At 35.9% G+C, this 20,005-nt stretch overlaps 2 protein-coding genes across 5 annotated transcripts in view; both read right to left on the bottom strand.

The window, feature by feature from the left end:
- Positions 1–567: 567 nt before the first annotated feature.
- On the bottom strand, positions 568–19,939 carry CARNMT1 (carnosine N-methyltransferase 1). Of its 3 annotated transcripts, XR_010994284.1 has the most exons (9): positions 19,549–19,939; positions 16,912–17,107; positions 15,819–15,982; positions 8,640–8,780; positions 4,560–4,738; positions 4,146–4,213; positions 3,469–3,582; positions 2,445–2,548; positions 568–2,207 (listed from the first exon to the last, which is right to left on the bottom strand). XR_010994284.1 is itself a non-coding variant. In XM_068175967.1 (8 exons), the coding sequence occupies exons 1-8, from the start codon at positions 19,878–19,880 to the stop codon at positions 2,106–2,108; spliced, it is 1,332 nt and encodes a 443-aa protein (XP_068032068.1). In that variant the 5' UTR covers positions 19,881–19,939; the 3' UTR covers positions 568–2,105. The 3 variants fall into 3 exon arrangements, 1 of the variants encoding a protein (XP_068032068.1); XR_010994283.1 differs by lacking the exon at positions 4,146–4,213 and having other exon boundaries at positions 3,473–3,582; XM_068175967.1 differs by lacking the exon at positions 4,146–4,213.
- Positions 2,012–20,005, bottom strand: part of NMRK1 (nicotinamide riboside kinase 1) — a 29,687-nt gene continuing 11,693 nt past the window's right edge. For both annotated transcript variants that reach the window (XM_068175971.1, XM_068175970.1), the window contains exons 9-15: positions 16,912–17,107; positions 15,819–15,982; positions 8,640–8,780; positions 4,560–4,738; positions 3,469–3,582; positions 2,445–2,548; positions 2,012–2,207 (exon numbers count right to left, since the gene is read on the bottom strand). In XM_068175971.1, the coding sequence (XP_068032072.1) occupies positions 17,085–17,107 (23 nt within the window). In that variant the 3' untranslated portion in view covers positions 2,012–2,207; positions 2,445–2,548; positions 3,469–3,582; ... (2 more) ...; positions 15,819–15,982; positions 16,912–17,084. The remainder of the gene's footprint in view (positions 2,208–2,444; positions 2,549–3,468; positions 3,583–4,559; positions 4,739–8,639; positions 8,781–15,818; positions 15,983–16,911; positions 17,108–20,005) is intronic.

The raw sequence follows: 20,005 nt of genomic DNA on the forward strand, positions 1-20,005 counted from the left end.
TGACACTCAACCATAAATGAAGAGTTCCTATGCTTTTTTTGAAAAACAGAACAGCACATTTCAAGTTACAGACTGCGTAAGGGGCAGTAACTGGGTAGTATTAGACATAGATATGCTACTCACCATCAGCTTCATTGACATTCAGCTAACCTCTGTCTTATTTCAAGAAGCGTGAAAATCTACTAAATTACTAATCATATTCTATCTAAGAGAAGAAAAGCGTAATGAAAGCAAAGAATCACAAATTTTCTCAAAAATTAAACAGTACAATGTGGAAATTAAAGCATGTGGTTTTTTACTTTTAGTTACACAAGGACTTTTATTTTAAAATTATTTGTTGAATAGCAGTGTTTAAACACATCTCACTTGGAACAGGGAAGAACTTTGATAGTTCATGCACTTTTAGAAATAAGAGAGTTAAAAGAAGAGTAGTTTAAGCCAAACTTAAAAACTTCTGTAGACCAGAAGCCTCTGTTCTCAATCAGGATTCTGAGCAGAAAGGAGCATAATACTACAATATATACAAGCATGCACTCTCTTATGCAGTGTTGAAAATATTTTTTAAAGAAGTTTGTTTTCCCTCCTTGCAGATTTTCAATTTAGGAATAAAGACAAAATTTTTTGGCCTTGATCAGAAAAACTGAAAAGCCCGTAACAGATCTATTAAAGAGATGTGATAAGGACATCACCATGAAAGACAGGACAAAAAGTAATTGGAAAGAAACAACATACGGACCAGTGTCTTTTTAGCCAAAGAAGAAAAAAAAAATTCAGCCCTCATCATAATGATTTTATATTTTAAACATATTTTTGAAAATGCATCCAAATGGCACTTACGGTAATCAATATATTACGCAAACAGAATGCTTAACATGACACCTCATCATGACACCTCAGACTAGTCACTAACAGTCATTAGTGACTGTTAATTATGTTTTTTCTCATTTCTTACATAACTTCAAAGTGACATGAAATTGTATGTGACATGACAGCTTCTTGTATAGTATCATGACTTGTAGATTAAATATTCAGCTAAGCCACATGTGTTAGGGAAAAAAACCACATTAATAGGAGGAACCAAGAAATCACAAGGGTAAGGTGTCTGAAGTTACAAGGAAATTGTCTACCTGGCCTGCATATCCTGGCTCAGGTGAAAGTAATTAAGTTATAGCACATATTTACATGTAACTTCACTGCTCTGATAGGTATTTTTATGTTGTACTACCTACACGTGGCATGGATAACTCAGCTATGTTAATCAACATTAAAAGTTCTGGCTTAAACAGTAAGAAGATGACTCAAAATCAGTGTTATTTCAAGAAGGCAAAGCATCTAACCCATTTCAGTTCCAACACTAAGATTAATCCAGACCGGTGTTTTCCTGAACTGAGGTTAACATACTTCTTCTCTGTGATAGTCTGCTTTTTCTTCACTCAGTGTTCTGTCTTCACATAGCATTTTCAATTTCCTGATTTTTGGTTAAACCTTTAACAGTGGTACAGCCAAAGATCAAAATTTGTATAATATCCTATTTTACTTCAGTTGCACAGGAAATGCTCTAACAGTTCTGATGACTACTTTATCTGTCAAGAATAATTTTACCACTTCCCAACTATTTCAGACTTCATAATTTAAGTATACATTTACAAATACTTCTCTAAAAGTGATACAGCTAGTACAGTAAGCACCTCCATGCATTCCTAATATCATCAAGTAGGGAAAAAAGCACTATAAAATCTATGAAAAACGAGGCAGCATTAGCAGAGAATTGGCCTAGTTACGGCAAACATTAAATTTTGTTCTCAAGAAAACACTTTTGCTTTTATATTTAATGCATTCCAAAGTACAAAGACAGTGCATGTGAACATTTAATCTTTCACAAGTGTATTATGAATATGCATATTCATATGTATATGAATATCCATGGCATAGTATATGTCTGAATAGCAATAGAGTTATTAAGAAAATAGACACTATCTATATCCTCTTAGGAACAAGAAGGCACCACAGATTTGAGGTTATGTCCATACATCACCACATGATTTTATTCTCATTTCTAGCTTTCAAGCCAATATTATTTTCTCATTAACCTATTCAAACCACTACTACTCTGGTTTTCTCACCACAAACAACACACATTCATAGTAGTATTTCATCATGGAGAGTTCATTCACAGTGTAAGTTGACAGTACAGATTCTTTCTCCACCTGAAAACAAAGCAGCAGTTTTCAAGACAGCTTCTGCACAGGAACTATACATGAAAATGCTATATTGTTACTGGATTATGAGGCTCATCTATGCACTTCTTATAAAATGAGAAAAGCAGGTAATTTATAAGATACATAATACTTCATTATATTGAATGAAATTTATGGTGGTTTATTCAAAGCAGTTTGTCTGATTCATAACAATACTGCTTATTGCAAACTACACTATCTTCTTACCTCTATATGGAATCCATACTGCAGGATAACATTTTTTATATCCTCGTAGCTTAATTCTATGGAAAGTTCATTTCCCAAGTTTTCAAAATGGTAAAGGAGAGGACCTGAAGTACAAAGATACAACAGAAATGGCTACCAAAAAGACAAAATATGTGTTAAAAGTCAAAAGTACACACTGATAGTGCAACAAACACTTATATCCAGATTCACATACTCAAAAATATGTAAGGTTCCCTGCCAGGGAGGGTTGGAACTACATCATATTTAAGATCCCTTCCAAGCCAAACCATTCTATGATTCTATAAATACTGACAAAAGAACACATTGCTGTTACTTGAATATGATTCTTACAATGAATTTCAGAATCAATGAACAATAAAAATTAATTACTTTATCTCTTATTCAAAAATTTGCTACATTTCTTACCAGATTCTGTTTTCTGTATCTTAAAATTTCTTCAGTCAAGCATCACTGCTGTCTCTATAGCTCAGAACATTTAAGTCTGCCTAGGAGCTCTGCTAGCACTCTTCCTGGCTGGGACAGAGAGTGTGACAAGACTGACCAGTAACTGACCAGTTTTTACTATGCATAATGTTTAATGCCTGTGTCATGTCTAACATTCTTTCACCATGGAAGACTCCAATCAAATCGCATTCCCAAAACTTCTGCTTCAAGGCAGAGTACCAATTAGACAAACCCTAAAAAAGCAAGGATGAATTTTAAAGTTCTGTTTTCTTAGAAAAATAGCAAAGAACAACACAGAATACTACATTTGTCAAAAAACAAACGTTTGATGCATGAATGCAAAACCTGCCACGGGCAAGATTTACTTGCCTGTTTAAAAATCACAGTGTTGACTTGATTATAACTAGCAAACATCTGAACATATTTTGAAAACTTGAGATAATTTCCAAGCCCTATATTTTTCTAGCTGTACAGTTTGCTGTATAGACACAATTATTTACACACATTTCTCAAGTATACTTTTAAAAATAATTCAAAAAGAGCAGGTGGTCACACTTGCCTACATTTATCCATATTCCTCCAGGCTTTAGTATTTTCCATATAGTATCAATATAATCAATAACATTATGTGCTGTATCTATGAAAAAGCAAGTAGCTACACAGTCCCACGTATCTGCATGAAAAGAGCAAAGTATACAGAGATTAGTTTCAGTGCTTTTAACCATGTAGAAGTTCATCATTTGACCCTGGTATTTGTTGATACCCTCAGAATCACCTTCAACTAACAGCAGCTGAAGGATCTTTATTTTGTTTCCAAGTATAGTATTTTGGTTTACATTAAAAACTGTTAACTTTGGGTTCATTTGGCCTGTATTCATGTATGCATATGTACACATACACACACTACAATATCACTACTTATTCACTTAACGAAACTGTTCATACATTATATAAAATTATATATATATTGTAAAATGTAAATTTTGTAAAACATTATATACAAATGAAGCCCTAAGTGTGCTATTACTCACCTGTCCTATGAATTTCATTATGACAACCGTTAAAAATACAACTGCAAAAATCCCCAGTAATTTAGTATCTAGAACAATACAAGTCTGCACACTAAAGTGTACTTTCAAAAGTCATTTAGCTTTAAAACATTTTACTCAGTATTTGAATATTTCCCCAGCTGTTTTTAATTAGTTAATTCAACAAGCTGGAATTTTCAAAGTCTACCTTTTAAAGCATGAGTCTCCCAATTTTTCTCGAAACAGGTATTCTTGAAATAGCAAAAGTTTTAAGTTCTGTAAATAAAAAATATTAGAGGTCTTAATTTATGCCAGTCTTGCATGTTCTACTGTTGAATATAGAATCTTCAGAAAATTAAGCAGCTGCAGGGAAGGCTCCTGCAAGATCTGTTAGACAAGGAGGTGTCCAGATTTTCTATAACTAGGAAGAAAAGCTGATTTGGAGTAAGAAATAGACCTATTGATACAGCTGGAGAAATATTCTGAATATGAGAACCTTGCTACAGCTAGTTCTTTATACTTAATACTGGTACATACACTTCCATTCTCTTTATAATCTGTCCCAAATACTCTGGAAGACTGTAAAGTTAGATGGATAGCCTAGAAGTCTGCATTTACTCACTGCACTCAGAATAAATTTCCTGAAAATCCCCTGCTGTCATAGAGAAGTTTGAACCAGAAGGAAGACTGTGAGGATCAACATCTGGGAAATAAATTGGTCGTATCTGATCAGCAGATCTTCTGTTATTGCTAAATTGATGAATCCAGGGATAAAGCTTACATGAATTAATTCGAGAGCATCTGCAAAATATAGAAACCAGCAAAATTTATTTCAACTAATTGCTTATCTAGAATCTAGAAATATAAGAGTCAAAGTCTTGTAACAGCTCCACATTTGCCAGAAAATTTAACCTAGTTCACAACACTTTGGACCGCTCATGATAGCAAAGTGATCAAAAAACTAATTTTAATCTGACAAAATCACTTCTACAAAGGAATTGCCTTTTCCAGTTTTAGAATTTTCTTTTAGGATTTGTAATTTTCTCCAACTTATTTCTCTGCTGAGAAGAAAACACATACGCTTATTTTGTAAGATTAATGAAATCTGTAATTTGCTATATTACATAAAGCTGAGACTTGCTGGATCATCTCTCTTCCTATTTAAAAAAAAAACCCAAAAAACCAAAACCAACAAACAAACAAACAAAAAAAAAAAGTAAAAATAGTTCCATGATTTTTTTTTTTGAAATGTTTGTTATCATTCTAGACTTTTCTGAACCATAATCATAGGAAGTTTGGAAGCATAGCTGAACAAAAGCATTTTTCAGATGCTAACTGAAAAGATGCTTTAAGAATTAAAATATAAATAAGCACCATTTTGCAAAGTACAATAATAGTAATTTTAAATTTGTAACCTGGATCTTTGCAATCATGCTAAGTAAAGATGTCTTTGTAAAACAGAGTTTCTGGATTCACATGACTAACTAAATCAACTCACATTTTAAAAAGTTAAAAACCACATCATTTAACTATAACATGAAGCTTTTCCCACCATGCCATAAAATTAGTCTGTAACTAAAAAATGAAAAAAAAAATTCTTTCAAGGACAATAGAGGACATATCTGTCCCACAAAATACATAACATCAAGCATTTCATAAACTGCAAGTGATCTACTGGGTTACAGAAAGTGCACTCTTTTGGCTGGTGATTAGAAGATATTTGTGATAAAGCGTTTGAAATAATGTCTTTTACCATTTCCATGTCATATCTCTATTTTATCAGTTAAAAACTAAAACTTAAGCAGCAGTCTACAGTGTTCAATGACTTTTTTCATGTATAAATAAATACCAGACATATGCAATTGGTTAAAAAAAGCAAACCCAAAACGAATCAACAAAAAAGCGCCCTAACTATTACAAAAGCAATTAAAAAAAAGATTAGAAAGGAGTTCATTGTTCACATAGACTTGGAAACAGTTATAATTTAACAGAAAACAGCAATCTCTTCATATAGAAGCTTGAAAACCTCCATTTCCAGTTTCAACAATTTTTACTTCAAAAACAAGTAGTCCAGTCCTTGGCAATTCCATTCTTATAACAAAAGATGTGTAATACACATTCTCTTATAAACATCTAACATATTTAAGTGTGACACACTTCATTACTTTCCATAGGGAAGTGTTCACTGTTCAACGTTCAGCTTAAAAGACAGTTTTGGAAAAGATGGGTAGGTCAAATCTCACTTCTCACGACTAGTATACACATAAAAATGTAACTTAACTGTTTTCATCCTAAGGCATTAATGGACATGCAACAAACACACCCAGTAGTCTCCTCCAAGTGTCAAGATTTATCTAAAATTATATTTTTCCCAGAAAGTAAAGAAGAAAAACACATCATGTAAGAAACTTAGGCACACAAGGGAAAGCAGAATGTCCCATACAAGGACTGAAGCAGCCTTGGAGCCACTGCAGGTTAACTAGTCTAGGGTCACTTTATTCTCAAGTTAGAGTTTCCTCAACAGAATAACAAACTCTAAATAATTTCAGATATTTACAGTGACCACAGTTACACTATGATACACTCTACATATCATACCATGCAACTTTATCCACTGTAACAAAAGTTCACGGTTTCAGATATATGGAAGGCTTTTTTAAAATCTGTGAAAATCAGCAAATACCACTTTGCACACAGAAACATTAAGCCAGTGTACCACACCTAATTATGTAGCAATGCTTGGCATTCAAAACAGTACTCTGTCTTCCTAAATATAAACCACTGACAGACAAAGAAGGTAAAGCTGTAAGATGTAAAATTGTAAGCACAGATGAGCAAAATCCTCATGCTTTTATCAATTAAAAATAAGTATAAATTAAATTGAGACTACAGTTAAAAACTAACTGCCAAATTATTTTTTTTCTGACCACTCTTCTTTAGGTATTATCTTCAGCTTATATTGATCAAGGCTGTTTCTTCCAGTTTCAGAAAAATAAATGTGCATTTCAGAAGGCTAACCATGAAGAGCTACTTCAGACTAAACTGAAAGAATCTTCATGTCCCTAAAACCTTTATAACAGAAGGTTACATCAAGTCCACACTTAGATCTGGCAGAAAGGGATGCTTGGACTTCAACTAAATTGACTGCTGCTCAGTCATGCTAGCAGTATTCTCTTCCATGCTAACAATGTAACTGGTAACTTATTCAGCAAAGATAAAGACTACAGCAGTTGCACAACACTCAATTTTCCTGTCCAAAATCTTATATTGTTAGCAAGTTTAATGCATATACACCTCTTTGCTAAATATCCTACATGAACAGGAAACACTACATGAGCATTAAATGCTAAAATTACTACCGTTAGTAAAGCATTAATCTTTAGGATAATTTTACATATAGGCAAAGACTCTGTATTTAATAAAGAAGTATTTAAGGAAGCATGTCATCAGAGGGTAGGGGTGAAGTTAACTAACCTCTGCGACAGCTGATCAGGGTACCAAAAGGTGGGAAATTAATGCTTTTATGCTGCTTTGAAGTTCCAAAATATGAGAGGAATATGGTTTCCTTTTAGCAGCTAAAAGGCATCAGTCAGATCAATCATAATATACAATTTCACCACCAAATATGAGTCACATGAGAATAATGCAGGAAAAAAAGAACAAATGAACCGCCAGTAAACATCTATTATCATCATACGGAGCACTACTGCTATACGCAGATACTCAGCAGGCACCATGCAGTGTTTTCCCCTTGTTGTTTTGGAACAGAAGCTGTGTGAGATGCACAGCATCACAGTGCGCTGTGGATTATCAGTCTATAAAACAGTCTCCAAAACAATATGGTAATACAGAAAAAAAGCCAATCGTTTAGGTATTTTCAGCAGAGGTGTATAATTTCAGACAGATGACTGAACTATCAAATTCTGCCTTTGTGAACTTGGACTAATCACCCACCACCCCCCCACTAAAACAACCCCACGACCTCTTTCAATACCTGCCCACCTGTAGCTTTCCCACTCTGTTTCTTAAAAGAACAGTTGCATATGCTGCCTTTTTTCTTCCCTAACAAAGTAATTTAGAAAACAGTAATTCCAGTGCAAGTGGCAGAATACCAAATGTAGAAATGTCATTTTAAGTAAAACCTGTAACATGAAATGTACTACATTTGAATTTATTGTCTGAGCATAATTGTGGAACTATTAACTCTTAACCTCTTGCTCAGCATGCTTCAATTATTCTTTTTCTTGTCAAAACAGTGCCTAAAATTTTAGTATGGAAGGTGATAGTTTTTTTTAAAACAGGTATCCTCAGTTAATAATCACCACCACTAAATAACATGGACGGATTTACTAGCCCATATTCAGTAATAGTAAGACAGTTGTCAATTTTACAGAAACAGATGTGAAATAAATCATAAAACCTAATCAAAATTTAGCAGAAAATCTGTTGTACAATTTAAGAGATTTTAAATCTCACAACTTGAAAGCCATGATTCCTGTAATTTTAATGACTCAGATACAATACTTCCTTCCCCATTTATCCCTACGATTTTTTTTCCTTAAAGCATTCTAAAAAGTGAGTATGTGTGCCTTGTAGTACAACTTATGAATCTATTCTTTTGAGATGTATATATTCAGATTTCTCACATTTTTAATTTTGCCTCTCTAGGTTTTATTCAGCAAGTAAAACATAAGCTATATACCTGTTGAGTACAAAGTTAGAAGAAAAGAGCATAAAGAGGCTCCATTCATTTCCTTGGCAAGCATAACCGAGCATAGCTATTTCCCACGCCAATCTACCTAGCCCAGCACCAGGTACCAGGATATTAACTTTGGAGAAATCCCTGCAACAGAACAAAAATAACAGTTAAGTCTTTATCTGATACCCCTTAACACAACTTAGAGGTCCAGCCAAACATTTTTCCCACCATATACTTAGAGATACTGTAGGATGTTTCCTGCATGACTTCACTTTTAAATGAAACTGAACCAACTCTGATCAGACTGGTTAATTGTACAGTCAAAATAATTCACAGAAATTACTCAAAAGAACATATACAACCCTCATTCAGAATACAGAGCATAAATGCTATACACAAATTGTTTTCCTTAGAAGTTCTACAGTTATCCAGTCAAAAATTTCTTAGGTGAAATTAAGAATATTAACATATAGCAAAATATATTTTTCTTTAAGCCCCACTGATAATCAGAAAGCATTCTAGACATATTTTTTTATCTTGCAAGAAAAAAAAAACCAAATCCCAAGTATTTTAACATGAGAAATGACAACATAAAATCTCCACAATCTGATGAATAATTCAGAATGTAAAAACCTTCAAGTAGTGACTGTTCCAGCAATGGTGGGTTCTTCATATGCTGCTCACTGGTTTCCCCAAGTACACTAAGTGACCTATTTCCTAAATCAAAGTACATTGCAGCTCTCTAACTATTTACCCATAACTCGGCATCAAGTTGAAGACAACCAGAAAACATCCAGCAGTGTGTTAATTGAAATACTTAAAATCTCTCCCAAATGCAGCAACTAACAAACAGAACTAAGAACCTCAAAAAGGAGAATCACTCCTCTTTGAGGCACATACATATTCTAACTGTTGCACTTCCACCACAATGCAATCAAACCTTCATTCATAAAACAGAAACCTCTCACATGCCAAACTGAAGATACTTATCTAAAAAGAAATAGTTTTTCAGTTTCCAGTCATAAACATGACTTCAAGAGTTCACGATTTCATACACCGAGGTATGAATATTCATAGACCTCCTGACATCGTTTTACATATCACCTTCTGAGACAAAAAATACATGTACCAATTTGTATGCAAGTACATGAAGGAGGCCAAAACCACCAGTTCCAAAGGATAAAAGGCACCAAACCACAAAGCCTTTGACTACTTAAAAATTCAGAATGCCAAAAAGGGTTCAAAAGAGTTAAGAATGCTGCACAGCATGAAGATGAATAAAGGAGATACAGAGATTCTAAAAGTTGTACATTTCTGAACACTATTACCCAAAACCAAAGGGAAGTATTATTATTTTCTAAAGGCCACAAAATCTAATAAAGCAGTTTTTACAGTGCCTTTTGAGTTTTGATTTCATCATCTAGTTAACGAAGTCTCCAAAATGGAAAATCATCCCATTCATTTCCATTCCATTATTCATCCAGGCTCTTCTTCTGACTTAACAAGAAGCTGGAAATCAAGACTGTGTTATTAGTTAAGAACACTCCTGTGAAGAAACGGTTCTCATTACCTCTCTTCTACAGGGGAAACCAGAAGCTAGCACAAAGTCCTTCTGAATAAAAATACTTCAGGAGAAAACTACATGCTCAATATGAAATTTTTGAAAATAGGGAACCATGAGAAGGAAGAAGAAAAGGTGCCTTCTGGTAGAAGCCAGAAAAGCTTCTATCTTAGAGCTTTTCTTAATTATAATGGTACACCATTATTCCATATAGATTTTCTAACCTAATCTATTTCTCCATTTCCTTACAATTTCACTTTATTTAAGAAATACTTAGAGTAACTCTACACAGATTTTAGCACCACCATGTGGACACTTCTATAATACATGGGATGATAAGCCATAAACCACTTTCAAGATAACAACACATTGATTAGAAGTCTTTTCTTAAAGCAACCTGGTAGCTAACAGATATGCAGGTATATTCACATTTTGAAATCTGCTCCTTTGTGCACCCTGAAACAAGAAAAAACTTTTAACAGTCAAGTGAGTTGATTTTAAATTGCCTGTAGTTGTCTTTATCTTTTCATTCACAATATAATGTTTTTGTACTTCTAAACAAATTTTCCCAATTCTCTCTTAGAAAATAGTTTTCTATTCTCTTTTTCTAGTGTAGACTTAACTGCGCTTTCGTTTGCACCTTTATTTAGGGATTAAAGTCTGGAAATTTGCTAGCAATTTAATTTCTAGCATGACTCTTCAGATCAGTAGATGGAGAATGCTCCTAGCCACCAACTTCATTTCAGCAACAGAGCACATCTAATAAAATATAATATAAACAAATCTCAGTCCACTAACATTGACACTAACTTTCCAAGAGCATATTTTTGAATTTACAGACTGAGAAATTATGTATGTGGCAAACTTACTGTTGATAGCGTCCCCTCATTAGAAAAAAATGTCACACTTTTTTCAAGACTTGAACTGTTTGTAACAAACTTTTAATGAATTATGTTGAATTTTGAATCCTTATAATATCTAAAAATCTTTAAATGCATAGAAACTGCTTCTTTAATGGCTATAGTCCTTTAAGAGACTAGAAAAACAGCTTTTCTCTGGTGGTAATGTGATTACAGCAGTTACAAAGTTAACTAAAAAAAAAAGACAAAAAACCACCAACAACTGTGGTAACATTAATAACCCAAAGTGATCCACAAGGCAAACTACCCTGGAACCAGCCAGCAAGGTCAGGATTTCCATGACATACATCTAGCAGTAGTTAGGAACATAATTAAGTATCCAACAAGTACCCACTGAACACCTGTGGGCCAAGAGGTAATAGGCATCAGCCTATTAACCTGACAGGTGTGGGAAAAGGTGCTGGCCAAGCAGCAGAGAAGAGGGCTGCACAGTACTATTCAGCTCAATTACTGAAACTGCAGAAGCCTCTTTAAAAAAGACAATGGAGAAATATCAGAAACAAATCTTTCATGCCCTTTTCACACTGCATGTTTCAGTGTGATATATTTTCAGCTTTTAGAAGACTAATGATATTAATGAAGATTTAAACTTTTTTAAAGGTGTCCCTTTTAAAAGGGGGAAATTAAACATTATAAGAATGGAGGCTTAATTCATGTCTATTGTGTTGTAAAAAAAAAGTAATGGTGCTGAAGGGGTAAGCATGCTTAGCAAAATAAAAATGAGAGTGTCTGATCAAACACAATCCCCATTTTCATAAAGTAAACAGAGCAGTTCAATTTATCAAATGAAGTAATAAATACATATCTCACACTGTGATGGGCTTCTGATCAGTGGAAATACCAGCACAGGAACATACTGTGGGACTCCTTTCCTAGTGTTTACGAGGTCTATACATTTAGATCATAAACAGATCTAATTCTCAGTATCCCATATTTTGTTATTTTACTTCAATCATATTGTCAGTGATTTTTTTTAAAGACAAATGCTAAACAGCACAATCATTTGAAGAGCAATTCTCTGAACTTGGCAGCTGAGTTTTATATACTTTCATTTAAAGACCTGCAAAGCACCTGGGTGATGCAGTAACACTGCAAAGTTTAGGCTAAGTACAAAGACCTGCAAGGACAAATGCATTTCATATAAAGTCAAATAAAATGCAAATAAAGCAGAAATTTCAACTCTGCTATAAATGTGACTGAGCACACTCAAGAAGTATAGTAAAGCTCAGAACTAATAAGCTGTTTTTCATATTAAAAGGAAACTAAGCTCTGGTAATTTATTTTGGGCTTCTCTGTCAGCATCTTGGAAAATACATTTGATAGCTGGACAGCATGGCACAGATGAATTTCAAGTTATACCTCATTCTAGAGGCTTAGTTTATGAGAAAACTGGAAAAAATACCCAAGTATATTGGTTTTGGCCATGGAATGGTAATTAACAAAAAAGTTAATTATTTCACAGATTTCTTCTGGACAAGAAGCTGATGATCATTAGGTGAAACATCGTTCCACCTAAGCAGGAAGAGCAACATTAGAAGTGAAAGGAAACCAAGATGACTGAAAGAAAGGGAAAGCAAAAAAAAAAATTATGAGTATGCTTATTTAGATTTTCAACTTAATACTTTCCCTATAGAAACACTTCAATAAATACACAGATAAAGAAATCAAAATGTACCTATGTTTTACTATTTTCTCCTACAGCAAGTAGGTTCATTCTAATCCAAGACACTTAAACAGTACAGAGCTCCTGTAAGCTGAAACACAAATTCCAACATGAAGAATGCAAGAAATCTATCAGTTGTTCAGGAAGACCTGATCTCATGGGCTTTACTTAAAACTGCTTTGTTGATTCTGCTAACAAAGTCTGTGTTAAGGTGCTAAGCAGAAAGAGGCAGGAACAGCTTCTGCCATTTAATTTACTTTTAGGTGACAGCCTAATCAGAAGACTAGACTGAAACACATAACACATGATAAGTAGCACCTACTAAATAACTATTCTGATTTACAGCTGCTTTCAACCATTGCTTGCACTACTTCTACTTCCCATAGAGCAAGGATATACAAAACTTCACTGCTTTTCCTATTTACATACCAACTGAGCCCATTCGTGTCCATCCTGCAAATTGCAATGCTTTAAAGTGTGCAACCACAGATGAAACACACTTCATAAGTTTCAAAAATTTAAAATCTATTTTCACATGATTCCAATGCGTTGAATTAATAACATCAATAAATTATGTTAACTAAAAATTGAAGGTACCATTCCACTGAGTATTACAAATTTGATGAGTACTGCAATTCCTTTTACAAAGTAAAAGGGGACTGGCACTGACAGTTTCAAATTAAAAACATTTATCATTTTTAACACAAAATACATTCAGAAAATGACTTTTTTTCACCCAGTGCAGTTTTTCTCTTGCACTTTAATTTCATTCTTTCAGGAGACTTTAGTGCTCTGTGCTACAAAAGGAAACTCTAAAGCAATATAAAGCTGCATTTTGAGGTTCATTTACAGGCTACTTTCTTTCACACATTAGAGTCCATGGTCAGTCCTCTCCTACTATAAACAACAGACAGAATGTCAGTTCAGGCCCTCTGAATCCCTTCAAACTGAAAAAACGTCTCCACTCCAAGATCACTGAATCACAGAATATGCCGAGCTTGAACAGATTTATCAGGGTAAGAAAATCCAGCTCCTGGCCCTATGCAGGACACTCCAAGAGTCCCACCATGTGCCTAAAAATATTGTCCAAACACTTCTGGAAATCAGATAGGCTTGGTGCTGTGACCACCTCCTCCCTGAAGACCCTGTTCCAGTGCTCATCCACCAGAGGGTGGTTTTTTCCCTGGTGTCTGACCTAAACCTCCCTTGACTCAGCTGCATGCCATTCCCTCAGGTTCTGTCACTGGAGAGTGAAGAGTGTGCATAAAATCTGTATAAAAAACCCAGACTTACTAGCTAGCCAACCCTACCAGGGAAGTTATTTCTTGCACAAGGCTGAAATGGCACTGCCAGTTAAGCTTGATAGTACATGACTCTCCTTCTTACCTCAAAAAGGAAAGTACACCTAACCAGAAGAGTCTTCTGTCACCAGGAAAAATGAGTGAGTTGACAATAGTAACTAACAGTATGTGAACAGAGAAAAGGTTTTACCTACGTGCTACAACAGCTCCACAATGATAACTTAAGTAATATACATTTTAGAAATTTAAAAAATGCTGTTTGATGAACTCAAACTTGTAGTAGAGATGTTTGATCCATACAGTGATGTATTGAGATTTCAGCAGAGACAAAATAAAACTCAGATGGTACTTCAGAGCTACCACAATAGGGAGCAATGCTCTGCCACATCAGTTTTGTCTGACAACAACCACTAGAATTCCCTGTAAAGAAGCACAAAGCTGTCAACTTCAGATTCACCGTTACCACATGTTACTTCCTAATATCAATTGAAGGTTTTGAAATAGAGTTCATTAGTGACAAATGTAAAAGTCAAGATTTTCTGGCCTCAGTCATGAATCTCTTAAGATTTGACATAAGCTACCTCTCCCATAACCAAAATCCATAAACAGTTAGCAGACAAGAGAAAAAGCTGAATTGCTACTTTGGAGATTAGAATGACTTCTTGCAAAACTAACCAGGAGTTTTCCTACAGATCTACACATCAGAGGTATACCTCCAGAATTTAATTCATTTTTTATCTTATGTGAGGCACCATTAGCACTAGAAAAATCGCAGAAAATTAACTTGCAGATAAAACATTTTTAAAGGTGTATCTTTAGGTAAGTCAGTTCAAGGCAAAATAGAAACCATCTACACTCTATGTTCTCCCACCACAAACGGTCTTTACTAATGAAACTAAACGATGGCTAGTGGAAGAGACTTCAAATTCACACAAGAGCATTATTAACAACTGCTGAGAGAGAAAAAACACCACAATAATAACCTGCTATGACAGTTTAAACTAAAATGTACTTTAAGATTACTGGGTTGATTAAATGACAGAACCAATAAAGATGGAATTCTTACAGGACTATAACCTTCTGAGACTTTACTAGTATGCTTCTACCTAAATTACCTAAAACCCCTGCATAAATGACTATTTTGGCACTGTTAACAAGCCAATACTTACAAAATAACCCTCACATGTGCAACTAAGCTTTAAGAATTTTCCTAGAACAGCTATCTGAAACCAAGATTAGAATTTACTATTTTCAGAATAAATTCTTGCAATTAAGTGCAACTGCACTAGAGGTTAAGTCTTCCTTCTTCTTTCCATAATGAAGAGTAAAAGCCTTAGTTCCTGCTGTCAGAGTCCTTCCTTTCACCTGCAGCAGACACACTCCAAGAATCTGCTAACATGCAAACTTTACCTCACCAAGCACAACTGAGTTAACTTTCTGAAGTCTCTTACTTGAAAGATTTATTGTTACAGCCAGCTTCAGAACAACAACAAAAAATTATTACTGGTTTACCTGGTATTACTTTATGAAGCTTATGATTACACTCTTTTCCAACATCTTGTATTAGAAATAAAAAAAAATTATTGATTGAAAAATAAATTCCACTAAATTCATAAAAAATATTCTACTTTTGAAACAAAGCTTTTCATTACTCCATAAATTCATTACTCCGTACACCGTTTTAGATTTGTGCAACGGTGTAAGTCCAAATAAATAAAAGCTTTAAGACACTATTACCATTTTTCTTTTGGAAAGTTCTTTAAAATTTCACTAATAATTGGCTGGTAGCAGGAATCCCTCTCAGGCTTTCCTTCTTCACTCCAGTCTCTCACAAATTGTTTCAATGTGGACTTTAATTTATCCATGTCAAATGTTGAAGCTGGTGTAATCTTCCCACTTCTCTGAATAAAGTGGAGAGAAAAAAAAAAGTTAGTGGAAAACATACCAAGTATCTGGAGTCCTGGGGAAGGGGGGCGGGGGAAGAAGGGAGAAGCAAATTATGAAGAGAAAAAAGGCCATGCTGCAAGAACTGCTGGGATTATCAGCTTTGTCACTCCTGAGACTGAGGCTTGAATCCACCTTAATATCCCAAACAAACAACAGAGTTTGCTGGCCTCTGTTTGGCATTCACAAGTCCAGTTTCCATATCAAACAAACAATACACAACAAAGCACAACTGGTAGTCCATATTCAGGAATGGATCAGGGCTTAGCCAGTGCAGAGGCTGAACTGCATACCCTGAAAAAAGGATCCCTTTGGATACTGGTAAGGCAAAACTGAGAAGCTTACATTAAAGCTGACCATTACTGTATCTTGCCTGTATCCAAGGAGGACTTCAGTTTCCATTTCTGTCAGTCCTTTAAGTCTTGGTGTCATTTTTTTTGATAGAAAATAGGTTAAGTAGTAAAAAAAGTGTTTACAAATAACAACATTAAAAATACTTACAATCTAGAATTGCAACCAATTTATAATGTTGTAACATGTAAGAACCAATATCACTTATATTCTATATAGTTAAGAGAAAAAAATAACTTTAAAATGTAACCAGGGTAAAGTTAGAACTCTGGAGTGAAAACAATGATTTGCCAGATTCACAGTTAATTTTCTTAAGAGTAACTAACAGAACTAACAACAAACAGCTACATTAAGCATCAGCTCTACAAAATGTGAAAGATAAGAGAGAGAAAAGTGTGACCAAACAAAAAACACTACAACAAGGAAGGCAAAAGAAAAGAAAGTTGGAGGTTTGAGGTATTAAAAACAAATGTACAAAATCCCAACGCATATAGAATTTAATTCTGGAGCAAAAAAAAAGTCCATTTTAACATACATCTTCTCCATATTCCTTATTTTCAAACATATGAACACAGTCATTCACAATGGTTTGTAGTATTTCTTGGTTATGATCAATGCACTTCCGAATCTTGTCAAGGTGAGGAAGAAATTGAGGAAGAAGACTCTGCTGGTTAGATGGGAGAGACTTAAACTGCCTCTCTGTTCTGTTCACTCGTTCATGCATATTCGTTCTAAAAAGCAAAAGTTTTAAATATTTAGAAGCAATATACACACATGCAAATAGCTCACTCTAAGCTATTACAATTATTCATTTTTTTATACACAGAGAGTGAAAGTTTTCTAGAATTTTTTAGCCAAAAATTCTTTTAAGCTCTAGTTCTATTTTACCACTTTATTTAACACATTCCAGTTCAGAGGACTATCCTTTCCTCCTCACTGTTTCATCGTCAGCCACTCATTTCCAGAGCAGGTGATCAACACCTTAACACAGAGATCTATAAAATTTAATAACCAACCATCTTCCAAGTTTGTTTCACAAATCCAAATTAAATTAAATTAATTTGAATGCAGTGGTAAGCTTCGGTTACAGAAACAACAAGATGTGGAGTGGGAATTGGAATCCTCAATATCCATTGCTTTCAGGAGAACTGTAAAAGTCTCAGTTGGACCATACCAGAGTTCTGGAAGCCCCACTAAGATACTAAGCTACCTTCTTTTAACAGCATATTCCTCGTAAGTACTGTGAACATAATCATGTGACTGATGCAAGCTAAAAATAATTTGCCACTTCCCCAGGATAAAAGTTTCATAAAAATGGTGACTCTTCCAAGATTTTGCTAGATTTGATTTCTGTCTAAACTGACAGAAGTATAGTAGCACAGTTATGACAACTATAGAGAGATAATTCAATAAGTGATACTGACCCTTCTGACCACCAAATGATTTTTGCTGGTCTAGTCATACTGAAGTTTCCCAAATCTTGTGTCAGCATACAGCAGCACAGAGCTGAAAAAACTAGCCATTATGAGAGACAGCTGCAATTCCTGGCATTTTAATTACAACCTCATTCTAGAAATTTGACCATAATATCTCATTCACGTGTTACTGAGAAGGTCTTGTTCACTGCAATAACAACACTGGTTTAAAATTACATTCTTGGACAAGAAACAGAAAAAAAAAAAAACCAAGAGAAAAGAATAAACTGATGCTCTACATAAAGCACATCAGCTTAGCTCAAAAACATCTTCCTGAAATTTTATCAGCAAAAAAACCTTTGAACCTTATTCTCCACCCTTTTGTGCTAAATTACAACCATCTAGCAGAATGACTAACTGAAATCAGAAAAAGTTTATATCTAGAAGACAAGAACAAGATCTGAAAGTGTGTTACTATCTTATTTAAACAGATGTTTCCAAGTTAACTGGAAATATGTATGAGAAAACAAAAATCCCATTTATTAAGTACCAATATATGTAATTTCACCTAAATTCAAAATTATTTCTTTGAGACAGAAGTAATTTCATTGAATTTCTATACTGGAAATCTGAACCACATCCTTATGTTTTTACTGAAACAAGCATTCAAAAGCAACCCAAAGCCACGGTTCAGCAGAAGGCTGAGAAAGATACTCCCAGATTCTAAGGCCTGAGGGTGCAATTATACCGCTAATATAAATAAATTACAAGTCGGAATTAATTAGTAGCAATCAGTATTAGATACTTTTAACTAATTAGGTCTTCAATATGTCCAAACTGAATTTGAGAATTCACTCTGGAAGAGACAGCAAAGCATCATTCAGACCAACCTCTGGCTCAAACACTTGTCCTGGAAGACAAATAAAACTTAAATGGACAAACCTCAAATAGAAAAAAATTATATAAGTATCACTCACTCCTACCAAGAACCTCACTACGATGTACATATTATGCCTGTGCTACATTGACAAAAGAGGGTCCAGCACATAGTAATGAGCCACATGAAGGCATTTTGTTAGCTGAAGTACAAATCTGCTTCCCAAACCCAGAAAAAGGAAACGGTTTATCAAAACACTTTTCCTGGCTGGACTTTTCCAGCTAGATTCCACTACCTTGCAATGCGAGTAACTTGCTTCCTCGTCTACTAAACGGATTCAGTCCTAAAACCAGGTGTTCCTCATCACCGCTGGCTCATTTCTATGGAGCCAGCAAACACCCTTCTGACTCAACAGATGTTATCAAAAACTGCATCCACAATCCCTAGCATTAGGTCTTATCTCTTCTGCAAAGTAAAATGTCTTTCATGAATTTCCACCCATAATCGAAACTCCATTTTGCATTTCTTTGCCAGCAAGAGATACGATTGTTTTGTGGGCTGTACAGCGCCTCAGAGCATTTTATCTCCTAAGAGACCTCGAGGCACTCTTTTCAGGTTTGATGCTCTCGAATTGGCAGATATCAAGGCAACTTTGCGCGTATCCCAAAGGAAAGTGGTGCAAAAGCCTTCTGCCGAGTCGGGCTGCGCACCGCGCTGCAAGCACGGTGCTGCGCACGGAGCGCGGACCGGGAGGCGGCCGCAAGACGCGCACCAAGAGCGAGCGCCCCGCTCCCGGGGCCGCCGCGAATCCTGCGGCGTCCGCTCGGCGAGCGGAGGGACCCCGGCAGGGCCCGACGCCCGGAAGGCAGGCCCCAATTACCCGTAGTATCGGAAAGCGTTGATGATCCTCCGAAAATGTTCCCGCTCCTGACGTTCCTCCTCCTCCACCGCCCAGGCCGACGCCGTCGTCGGCGCCCTCGGCTCCAGAGGCGGCCGCCTCCGCCGCTCGTCGCTCAGCGGTGCCGCCCACTCCGCCTCGGCCTCCGCGCCCATGCTGCCCCCGCTCTCTCCCGGCCACGGCAGCTGCTCCCGCTCCTCCTCGCGGCCTCGCCGCAGCCCCCTGCGCATCACCTTAGCGGGCGACTCCGTCTCGCCCTGGGCACCCGACCTCGGCAGCGGCGCTTTCCGGGACACGGCGCACGTGGCCGACATCCCCCGCGCCCTCCTGCGCCCGCGGGCACGGCCGGCGCGCACGCGCACCGCCGCCCTTCCGCCGCCAGCCCCACGCAGGAGGGTATCGCGAGAGGGGGCGGAACTGGCTACGCGCATGCGCATCC

Source organism: Anomalospiza imberbis, chromosome Z, assembly GCF_031753505.1.
Source record: "Anomalospiza imberbis isolate Cuckoo-Finch-1a 21T00152 chromosome Z, ASM3175350v1, whole genome shotgun sequence".
NCBI lineage: Eukaryota > Metazoa > Chordata > Aves > Passeriformes > Viduidae > Anomalospiza > Anomalospiza imberbis.